This window comes from Arvicola amphibius, chromosome 8, assembly GCF_903992535.2.
Source record: "Arvicola amphibius chromosome 8, mArvAmp1.2, whole genome shotgun sequence".
Classification (NCBI taxonomy): Eukaryota; Metazoa; Chordata; class Mammalia; order Rodentia; family Cricetidae; genus Arvicola; species Arvicola amphibius.
In genome coordinates, this window is record NC_052054.1 from 87026750 (window position 1) to 87038814 (window position 12065).

General features: G+C 43.8%; 1 protein-coding gene across 1 annotated transcript; it reads left to right on the forward strand.

Moving 5' to 3' along the window:
* The first annotated feature begins 509 nt into the window (after positions 1–509).
* LOC119821906 (uncharacterized protein C2orf78 homolog) lies at positions 510–6934 on the forward strand. Its single transcript, XM_038341003.1, has 3 exons — positions 510–516; positions 2515–3276; positions 4546–6934. Exons 1-3 carry the CDS (start codon positions 510–512, stop codon positions 6417–6419), a joined length of 2643 nt encoding a protein of 880 aa, XP_038196931.1. The 3' UTR covers positions 6420–6934.
* Positions 6935–12065: the final 5131 nt, after the last annotated feature.

Genomic DNA, 12065 nt, shown 5'->3' on the forward strand with positions numbered 1-12065 from the left:
ATGTATGTTAGTGTAGGCTGATGGGACACTTTCTGTTGGAAGGTGACCCATTATATCTACATTATACACCGTTTCATCAATAAACCTAATAAGAGCACTGCCATGATAGCCTAGGCTAAACGCCATGGGAAGTGGCACTTCCATGCCATGATTGCCTCTTTCAGTAGCCCACACCTCAGTCACCATGTCTACTGTTGGTCTCCTGGCATCTTCTCCAACCAATCCCATCTTCTATTTAGAAATCGGTCCGTCCCATTGGCTGTTGCCTCATTTATGACATCATTCGCCATCCTACCCAATCAGCACCTGGGAGAATCTTGGTGTTTCCATGGTGAGGACTGTAAACAAATTTGGATCATCACTGGTCACAGGTGGTGACCAGTGAGTGACCAGTGAGTGCTCTCTGATACTGGACACACTTGCCACTGACTGAGGTCAGCTGATCAGACAAGGTTGACCAATTATCTTGCTCCATTCTACTTTGGATTGTTGATCCTCTCCCCTTGACCATGTCAGGTAAGGATAGAGACTTTAAAACATGTCTTCTTATCTTCTCCACTGACTTTTATTATACTTTTAAATCTTTGTTGAATATGGCTATTACTGATGTTGATACAGATATCTAGATTTGAATGTCAGATTTAGCCTTAGTTCTTACTAAGTAAGTGATTTTAGACAACATTTCTCAAGTGTTTTCCATCCACCTCAAGGAGTGAACACTGTCACTGTGCTTGGGTTCTGTACTCTTGGGTTTTCAGAGGAAAGTCAACAGGGAATAAAGGCAGGACTTACATGACAGTATAAAACTACAGAGACACAGGAGCACCAAGAACAATGTGTGCAGAGATTTAGTACTCCACACCACTGATGAGACAGTCTGCCCCCACTACTGTTTCTATCTCAGTTTAAAATTCAGGGCTACTCTAACAGTATTGGTCATACCACGGATGGTGGCACACAACTATAATCACAACATGGAGAGAGACCTGGATGGGATGAAGGTCAGTTCAAGTCTAACACGTTCTGCACTGGCCTCTCTCCATACTCACAAATGAATATTAACTGTGGACAAAACAATGACTGTTTTGAATGAGTGCTGTGACTTACTCGAACGTCTCTAGACTAATGATGGAGAGTGGAAGAGAATAAGAGGACTGTAGAATCTGAGAAGGCAGTTGTTGTACTGGAAATATTGACGCTGTTGCTGGAAGGATAAACCCATAGGAAGTCAGGGAAGGAGCAAACACAGTAAGGGTTTAGAAATTATAGAAATATAAGAAGGCACTCTGCAGAGAGGACCCTGGTGGTCCACAATGGTAGTTTAGAACACAATGCTAAAGATGACCACAGATTATAATCAAAAGGGACAAGGCACTGTCATTTCCCAAGCCATGTTTAACCAAACATACTGTTCAGATTAGTCTTACAAAGGTTCCTGGGCACATATAGAAAAGTATATTCTGATCTGGTCCCTCGCTCTTACACTCCATCCAGCCCACCTTCTGCCCAGTTCCCCATGTCTCATGTGCACTGGTGGTGTTGGATAAGATCAACCGAGGCTAGGATGTACCAACAGTTAGAGTCTGACCATGGCAACCGTCACGCTGTTATGAGGGGGCGATTCTCCCAAGGATTCCCCCTTAGAAGAGATATAAAATTAACAGTTACGGAGGAGCTGTTAAGAAATCAATTTAATCAACAGATATTAAATAAAGAAGCAATCTTATTCAGAGATGAACCTCATAAAACATTAGCAATCTAAGAGGACACATTAAACTGGTGCAAACAAGAAGAAATTTTGTCAGCAGGTTGCATTTCTGAAATCATATTTGAATATTGCTTAAAAGTTATAAAATATTAAGAGATCCTCAGTTATACAAGTAATGCAAGGGAAATAAAGACAGAGGGAAAGAGAGAGGGAAGGCATAATTACCTAAATTCAGTACACATTTGTTAAACATCATTTCAGAAAAAAACTCAATACAATAGAGATTAGCCTGGTGGTCATGTCAGGGATTCCAGCGCTAGCAAATTAGAGCAAAGTCAGGCCTATCTGTGTGATTTCAAAGCCAGACTGATCTACGTAGAGTGACTTTAGGTCACTCTATACTGTAAGATCTACAGAGAATAGGACAAAATTCCAGGTATGGAATATGCCTAAGGGTCTCTTCCCAAAATCAACGTCTGTTGTAGAATATATTTGTAAGGAAGTGTCCCTACAGGCATTATAATATACAATCAAGAAAAACAAGTATCGCATCTGGATCTGAGTGAGGATTAAAGCAGATTAACTAGGAATTCCATGCCCACACAGGAAAAAGCAGACAGATCATCTAGTGATTGTCATCCTACCTAGCACCAAGGATCAATCTTAACCCATTTGTTTGGGATATGTAAGGGAACTTACGTGCTAGACTCTTACACTCAGTACAACCTGGAGACAACACAGTCCCTCCCAGGAAGCTAGAAAGCTTCCATCTCAAATTTTTCCAACTCTCTTCTTGCTTCCTACAGAAAACTGCCAAAGTACACCTTTCGCTGGGACAGAATGTGCTCTGCAGCCCTCTGTGCCTGTGCTGAGGAATGCCACACCCTCAGCAGGAAGTGTGTACAATTTCTACGGGGTCTCCACCCCAGCTGTGAGCTCAGTATGGCTCCTGCCATCAGGCTCCAGCACATGCTGCCAGCAGCTCTCAGACGGTGCCAACCTTTACCAACGAGCTGGCATGACCATGCTGACTGAGCTGACTGACCAGAACCAGATCTCTGCTTCAACATTTTCCTATCCAGGTGTTCTCCACTGGGATCTCAGAGAAAGCACCACCAGAAGGGAAGCTCCGTTCCTGGACGCCCCTGTAACTATCATTGACCAGAATACCATCCCCGCGTCTTGGTCTATGACAGCCCAGTGTGATAATATTTTCCAAATCAATGCCTTACCACCATGCTTTCCAACACTGTCTGCCTGCCTTGTACAGGCAACACCATCAAATGAACCAGATCAACGATACATCCTGGCACCTTGCTACCAGGATGGAAGTCAGGTCTATTACTATGACCAGAACAGCCTGGGTCCTCCGATGGCTGAAGAATTCTGGCAGTGCCAGCAGGCCTATGGCTCTGTGTCCTGCTCTGACAACCAGGCTTCCTCTCTGCACCCAGAGATGGTGATGGCACTACAGGACATTCAGCCAATGAACGTCCAAACACCTTACTCCACCTCTGCCATCTACTGGCCCACATCTGCTCAAACCACGCCAGACACCAGTCTTCAAGGTGAGTAAAGCCAGGAGGGGAGGTGTGACATCAGCCCTCAGAGGAGACACAGCTCTTCCTTTCAGAAGTGGATGTCCACACAGAGGAAGAATGGGAGTCCTGACATGTTAGCTGTGGCTCATGCTCACCATCCTAAAATTCAGTCTCTATAATGAGAGAGAATGCAGGATAGTGAGTGACATCCACCCTCTATTAACACATGTCCAAGGACCACACCACAGGAATGCATTTCGCCGCAAAGGCTAATCAGTCCCATGCACTACTGCACTAAAATCACCTCCTTCCTAACAGAGCTCTTGGAATTCTAGATGACATCAAGAATTTTTTCTGGTTTTGTACCACTAAGTTTGCCGAATTGAAACTAGCATCCAGACAAATGGGACTCTGAGTCTGACCTGGAGCAACTCCTCCTGCCACATGCCGAGTGTCTGCTGTGACATTCCCTAACACTCAAGCTGTAGTGACAGCTTTGACGTGTGTGACATTGCTAAGCAGGGTTGGAGCATCTCACCCTATCTGTCTCGTTCAACCTCTCTCTGTCTTTGTCTCTGTCTCTTTTCTTGCTCTCTCTTGCTCTCTATTCTCTCTCACTTCTGCTATCTCTTTGTTATTTTCTTTTTCTCTTTCTTTCCGAATTTTCAGCAGTGACCCAAGGCCAAGATCATGTAGACATGTACTCCACTACAAAGTCGAAGCTCAAAGATTTCACAGTCTTACATTTTCATAGCACTAACAACAATTCTGTGAATGGTGGAGCATAAGGAATGTCGGGGCTTTTGAACTGCTTCCCTTTCAAGATTGAGGAAATGATGTGGCTGCCTAAACCCATATAAAAATCCAGGCTTCAGGGAGCATATCAGTAAAACTATAAACAGAAAGAAAATGACAGACATGAGTAATGTTAGGAAATAGTGAACAACTGTTCAACCTCTCTCAGGGTAAACTTTCAAGGCAATGATAGGCACTGTTTAAAAGGAAAATGGGAGGGAAATGGAAGAACACTCACCAAGGAATTCTGTCACCTCCCCATAATCACTAAGAACGTACACAACACACAAACATTAGGGAAAAAAAAACATGATCTCGCAGGGTCATGAGAACCACATGAGTAGTTACTATGTGTCTCCAGAGAGGGGTGCTTTCCCTGCTCCTCCAGCAGAACTCATAGCAATGCCCACAACACTGCTGCAGGAGCCCAGTGCTGAGGTGCACTGAAAGGGGGCAGCATCTCACTTACCAGGCGCTGACTTCGTACTTCCTCTTTTCCAGTGGTGGAGAGGGAGACGATCCTGGGATTGACACCTTCAGGCCAGACACTCTGTCCGCTGCAGAGTCCAGACCTCGGCAATGCCTGCACCCAGGATGCCCAGATGATGACAGCACCTGTCAATGGGGACAGGTCACTAATTCCCCTCATGCACAGTCCTTCTGAATTCCTGGCCTTGCCTCCAGCCCCAAGCCTGGAAAAGACACAGAAGAACAATGCAGCTGAGATGAATGCTGAGCCTTCAACACCTCTGGATTCCTATGAGGGCACAAAATCTAAACAAGATGCACCACCCCTCTTCTTAGCACCCCCCGGCACACAGCAGCCCTTGAACTACAGGGATGCTGGAAGCCTGAGGCAGAAGCTGGCTTCTCACAATGCCACTTTGGGAAACAGTAGCCTTGGTCTGGAAGAGCCTGAGGCTCTGAGGAGTGTCATGGAGTCCAGCAATGACTTTGCAGACATGACCGCACTGGTAGCAGATGTTCACCTTCCCCAACTCTTCAATTTCATCACTGGCCTTGACCAAATGGAAGATCACACAGCAAGCCAAACCAAAGACTCCACAGACATCAGGAGGGATCAGGCCCAGTCACGTGCCAGCACCTTTATCGGACTATCTGAACCAGGGTTCAACAAAGACCAGAAAGTCTCTGATGTGCTTCATGGAACTCCTCAGGCCAAAACACAGCAAGACGATATACTGAAGGAAGATGATCCTGGAAACATTGAAGGGACTATAGACAACATGGCTAACAACGAGGATGGCAAATCTCAAATATTTGTACCCAAGAGGCCCAGAGTAGCATGGGCACAGGGGAAAGATAAGGCCAAGGAGACCAGAGAAAACAACTCCAAGAAAACAGAGGAGCTGAAGCCTTCAAGATGCAGAGTCAAAGCAGAAGGGAAGCCCGCCATCCCCAAGACCAAGAGGAAGAGGAATCCACCTGAACTCAGCCATGACAAAGTTAAGAAGCCTCGTACTCAGCTCGGCATGCACATGCTGGAGTCTGTGCAGGTCTTTCACCCACTGGGGAAGAAGAGTGAGAAGAAACCTTGCATCGCCTCCTCGCAGGCTCTGCTGAACTTCAGCAGCAACAAAGATCCCAGGACAGGCCCAACCACCACATCCCTGGGAGTTGTGCCCCGTGAGGGTCGAGGCCCTGATAAAAGCCTGGGCAATGCTCAGAGAACAGAGAGCAGTGCTCACAAGGAGTGTCCATCTCCATCCCAGGATGAGTTACCCCCACATGGGAAGGTCAAATTAGTACCTCTGCCTTTCCTAGCCCTAGACAAGCCTCAAGCCAGACCTGTTTCTAGAAAGCTTCACTGCCTGGCTCCACACAGGCCCACGACAGCTTACCCAGTGAGGCCTCACTCTTCTAGGCAACCCACGCTCAAACCATCCCAACCAGCTCCTGCCAGAACATCATCTATGGCCTCTGATAAGTCAACTTTGTCAATTGCCACAAGTACCACACGTCCAAATGTAAGCAAGGCCATCCAGTCTTGCACTGGGCCTCAACCGCCTGCCTCTTCGCCTGCACCCTACAGAGCATCATCTCACACTTCACTCCACAGGGAGCCTCTTTCTTCTACCACAAACAAGACCCTAGATCCTCCCCAGCCTCAATCCCAATACCTGCGGCAAGACTTCAGCCACTTACCAATTCCTTGGAGGAAAGTGGACATTCCAGGGCCAGTCATCTCACAGCCCATCCCTGAAGAGCAGAGGCCAGAGAGGGAGGCCATGAAGAGGCGGGCCCAACAGGAGAGAGAGAACGCTGCCAAGTGTACCTCTCTGGGTAAACCACAGCTTTTCCTTCAGAGGGAGAAGGATATGGAAATTTCGAGATATTATGGCTATGCAGTGTAAGTGCTGCCCAAACCTTTGGAAGACAATGCTATTCAACATACAGAGGTGAGATGTAGATACAGATATTCATGTATACATGAAGTTTAGAGGCTTAGATAAATATGTAGACACGCAGATACATACATGGTAATGCAGAATAATATTTAGATATATGAATATATATGAATGAAAAGACATAGTTTATAAATTTATAAATATTAGAAGATACTATAATTGACTGTAGAAACTTAAGACTGCTATTTCATCCATGAGTATATAGAGAGGGCTTTGATGTCTTCCTTAGAACTTTATTATAGATTTATGTGTCCAAATTATGTGATAATATATGTTATATAGATATAACATATGCCATAAGTCAGTGGTGCTACTTAGTTTAATGTTAAAACTGTAGCAAAAAGCTCTAGTGGCAATAAGATTATTTTCCTGGAGTTTAATTTTCAGAATACTAGGATGATGTGGGATTCCCCTGTGTATGCTGTGAATATGTTTTATTACCATTCATTGGTCACTAATGAGGAAAGCTGCTTCAGCCAATGACTGAGCATGGCAAAGCCATGTAGGAAATGCAAACTGACATATATAGAGAAAGCAGGCAAACTCAAAGAGATGCCATGGAGCTGCCAAAAAAGAAAGATGCCTGAATGCCAGAACATTGCCAGTAGGTCACAGACTCAGAGTGATAACAGGTTAATATTACTAGGCTATATTAAGACATTCAAGTTAGCCAGGAATATCTGGGGTCATTGGCCGAACAGTGCTATAAGTAATGTGGTTTCTGTGTGATTATTCGGGTCAGAGTTACTGAACATGGCAGGTTTCCTAGAGTGTATACCGTAAATTGAACATACTCCTGCTGTCACCACATCTCGTCCCACTCTATGAACCTCAAATATGAGCCCTTTAAACATCAGTACTCTGGGATAGAGATCTGCCTGCATTTTCATGATATGAAATACAGGGTCCATGTATACGCAATCAAGATCCTCCCTTGAAAGAAATTCTCCAAGGCAGAGTATTTTTCTGAGGTGGGTTGATTTGGATTACTGGGTTTATCTCAAATTGTATCAATCTTTGAAATCATCCATTTAACATGTTCGTTTCTCTTTTGTGTGTGTGTCTGTGTTGTCCACATGAACGACTGCACATCAAATGTGTGGAGTGCCCACACAAACCTGGGCATCAGGTCTCTGGAGTCTGGAATTAAGAGAGATTGAAAACCATCATGAGGTGCTCTGAATTCGACCTGGAAACTCTGCGAGAAAATCAAGTGTTCTTGTCTCCTGAGCCATCTCATCGAACCCGAGGTGAATATACATACTGCAGACAACATAACCCTATTTTCTCTATGGCTACAAAGACTTGACTTTCTACATACATCACATCTTCTTCAGCCAGGGAAATACAGTTGGACACCATACTTGGTTCCCTGATGTACTGTAGACAGTGCTGCAATCAACACTGATGGCCAAGAATCTCTCTAATACACCGAGTTCTTTGGGAAAGTACACATGGATCATGTGGTGGGCCAGGTTTTGGCTTTGGTGCTCCCGGAACAATGACAGCCAATCAGGGTGGAAAACGTCCATTCCCCAGCAGCAGTGGATAGCATTCCTCTCTGTGAATTCCATTAGCAGTGTTTGCTACTTTTTTCTAGTTGGCCTTGAATGGCATCCACTGGAGGTTCACTATGCATTTCCCTGATTCCTCCTGAATCAGAACATTTGGATGTGCTCACCATCAGGTTTTCCAAAATCTATGAGAAAAGTCTCTCTTTCCCCTTGAATACCTGTGTTGTCTTCTTTCTTATGATTTACTTATTTAATTCTAATCCATCTAGATATTAATCTTCTAACTGAGGTATCAGTAGAAAAGATTTCACTTGGTTTTCAAGAACAAACCTTCAAATAATGGCTTCTCTTATGGGCAAAGAATCCCTTACTTCCCCGAGCAACCACTGATCAACTGATATTTGATTGCCTGATATTTTCCTCCATCCTGGCGTGTCCCTGAACCTTCAACTCTTTGCACTATTCTGTGTTCTAACCGTTTCAGGGTTTGTTACACACTGTCCTCTGAGGCATATGGCATTAACCTTTTATGGGGTGACACATAAGAAATAGAATTAATTTATATATTAGTACTGTTTCTCGAGACAGTGTCTCTCCCCATATCACTGAATATTTGAGAACTGACCTCACTAATCAGGCTAGCCTCGAAGTCTCAAAGATCTGCCTGACACTGCCTCTGTGATGCCTTTGCCTGTGTCCCTGCCTCAAGAGCACTGGGGCTAAAGGAATGCACCAAACTCCCAAGTGAAAACACCTTTCTTTCTGTATATATGGATCACGGGTTTTCCTACCATGATTCTGTGAGGATGTATGTTACCAACAGTACATTTTTGATAGCTACCAAAAGTCACAGAGGCTGAACTGCTTGCATTTACAACTGTAATTCAATACAGATTCGTTGTACTGAAAAATTGCTACTCAAGCAGAGATCAAAGGAACGCCTTCCCCATCACTATAAGGGCCTAAGTGGAGAGGGCACTGAAGGAGGGGAACATCTCACTTACCAGTCACTGACTTCTTCCTTGACTCTTTTTCAGTGGTGGAGAAGGGGATGTCCCTGGGACTGCAACCTCAGGCCAGACACTCCATCAGCTGTGGTCCACAATATGGCTAGTATTCCACCCTGGATCCTGAGATGAGGACGCCACATGTTGATAGGGACAGGTCATTGACTGCCCTCATCCAAAGGTCTCCAGAATTCCTGTTCTTGCCAACAGCTCTCATCCTAGAGGGGAAAAAAGGAAAACAATGTGAATGAGATGGCAGCCGATCTATCAGTGCTTATGGACCCCTTAAGGGCACACAGGAAACCTAGGCCCATCGCTTCTCCCTTTAGCACACCCCAACTTGCAGCACAGGCTGTGCTTTACTGACACTAACACCCTGATGCAGAAGCTTGCTATTGACCATGTCTCCTTGTGAGGCAGCACCTTTGGTCATCATGAGCCTGGGGCAAGCAGACTGTGATGGGCTGCAGCATAGACTTTGCTGACAAGACTAAACCAGGGCCAGATATTCACCTTCAGCAAATTTCAAATAACTCAATGTATTAAACACATTCAGTGATGCACAGCATCCTAATCCAAAGACTCCATAGTTATCAGGAGGAAATCAGCTGGGGCTCATGAGCAAGACAAAACCAAGAGGACCAGAGCAAACAACTTCAAAAAACAGAGGAGCTGAAGCAGTTTAGGAAGAGTCAAGTCAGAAGAGAAGCACACCATCCCAGGACCAAGAGGAGGAGGAATCCACCTTGCTCTGCCACCACAGCTTTAAAAAGCCTCGAACCCAGCCCAGCATGCACACGCAGGAGTCCCTGGAGGGCTTTCACCTCTTGTGGGGGAAGCGAGAGGAGAAAACTGGCCACTCCTGAACTCTTTCAACTCTTTCTGCTACTCTCTGCTCTATTATTACAAGAGTTTATTGAACTTTGAGCTCTGGGGAAGTGGCATTAAATATCTGCAGGGTGACACATAGAAAATAGAATTCATTTATGTATTCACTTTCTTTTAGTTCTTGAGAGAGAGTTCCCTCCAAACCTCCATATGTCCTAGCACTAACATCATAGACCAGGCAGGCCCACGCCATATAATAATCAAAACACAAAACATACAGAAAAAAGAACAGATATTAAAAGCTGCAAAGGAAAAGGTCAAGTAACATATAAAGGGAAACCTATCAGAATTACACCTGATTTCTCAATGGAAACCATGAAAGCCAGAAGAACTTGGATTGATGTGCTACAGACACTAAGGGAACATGGATGCAAGCCTAGACTACTATACACAGCAAAGCTTGCATTCACCATCGATGGAGAAAACAAGTTATTCCAGGACAAAAACAGATTTAAACAATACGTAGCCACAAATCCAGCCTTGCAGAAAGTAATAGAAGGAAAATCACAAACCAAGGAGTCCAACAACACCCACAATGACTCAGGCATCTAGCGAGCCTTCACCACCACAACTGGAAGAAAGGAAACAACAAACTCTACTACAAAAAAAAATGGCCGGAGTTAACAACCACTGGTCATTAATATCACTTAATATCAATGGACTCAATTCACCTATAAAAAGGCACAGGCTAAGAGATTGGATACAAAAACAGGATCCAACATTCTGCTGTTTACAAGAAACACACCTCAACCACAAAGACAGACACCTACTCAGAGTAAAGGGTTGGGAAAAGGCTTATCAAGCAAAAGGACCTAAGAAACAAGCCGGTGTGGCCATACTAATTTCTAACAAAGTTGACTTCAAACTAAATTCAATCAGAAGAGATGGAAAGGGACACTTTATACTCATAACTGGAAAAATCCTTCAGAATGAAGTCTCAATCCTGAATATCTATGCCCCTAATATAAAAGCTCCCACTTATGTAAAAGAAACACTTCTAGAACTCAAGGCAGCCAACAAACCATACACACTAATAGTTGGAGACTTCAACACTCCTCTCTCACCAATGGATAGGTCAATCAGACAGAAACCTAACAGAGAATTGAAAGACTTAATGGATGTAATGAACCAAATGGATTTAACAGACATCTATAGAACATTCCACCCAAACAGGAAAGAATATACCTTCTTCTCTGTGGCTCATGGAACCTTTTCGAAAATTGACCACATACTCGGTAACAAAGCAAACTTCCACAGTTACAAAAACATATTAGTAACCACATGTGTCTTATCGGATCACCATGGATTAAAATTAGAAATCAACAACAATGCTGCCCCCAGATAGCCTACAAACTCATGGAAACTGAACAGTCAACTACTGAACCACACCTGGGTCAAGGAAGAAATAAAGAAAGAAATTAAAGTCTTTCTTGAATTTAATGAAAACAAAGACACAACATACTCAAACCTATGGGACACAATGAAAGCAGTGCTAAGAGGAAAGTTCATAGCACTAAGTGCCCAATTAAAGAAAACGGAGAAAGCGCTCATTGGTGACTTAACAGCACACCTGAAAGCTCTGGAAAAAAAAGAAGCAGACTCACCTAGGAGAAGTAGAAGACTCGAAATTATCAAACTGAGGGCAGAAATCAACAAAATAGAAACACAGAAAACAATCCAAAGAATCAATGAAACAAAAAGCTGGTTCTTGGAGAAAATCAACAAGATTGGCAAACCCTTAGCCAAACTAATCAAACGGCAGAGGGAGAACACACAATTTAATAAGATCAGAAGTGAAAAGGGGGACACAGACACAGAGGAAATTCAGAGAATCATTAGATCTTACTACAAAAGCCTGTATGCCACAAAATTGGAAAATGTAAAAGAAATGGACAGTTTTTTAGATAAATACCATATACCAAAGCTAAATCAGGACCAGGTAAATGCTCTAAATAGTCCTGTTAGTCGTGAAGAATTAGAAACTGTTATCAGAAACCTCCCTACCAAAAAGAGCCCAGGACCAGATGGTTTCAATGCGGAATTCTACCAGAACTTCCAAGAAGAACTAATACCTATACTCCTTAAGGTATTTCATAATAGAGAAACACAAGAGTCACTGCCAAATTCCTTCTATGAAGCTACAGTTACCCTGATACCTAAACCACACAAAGACTCAACCAAGA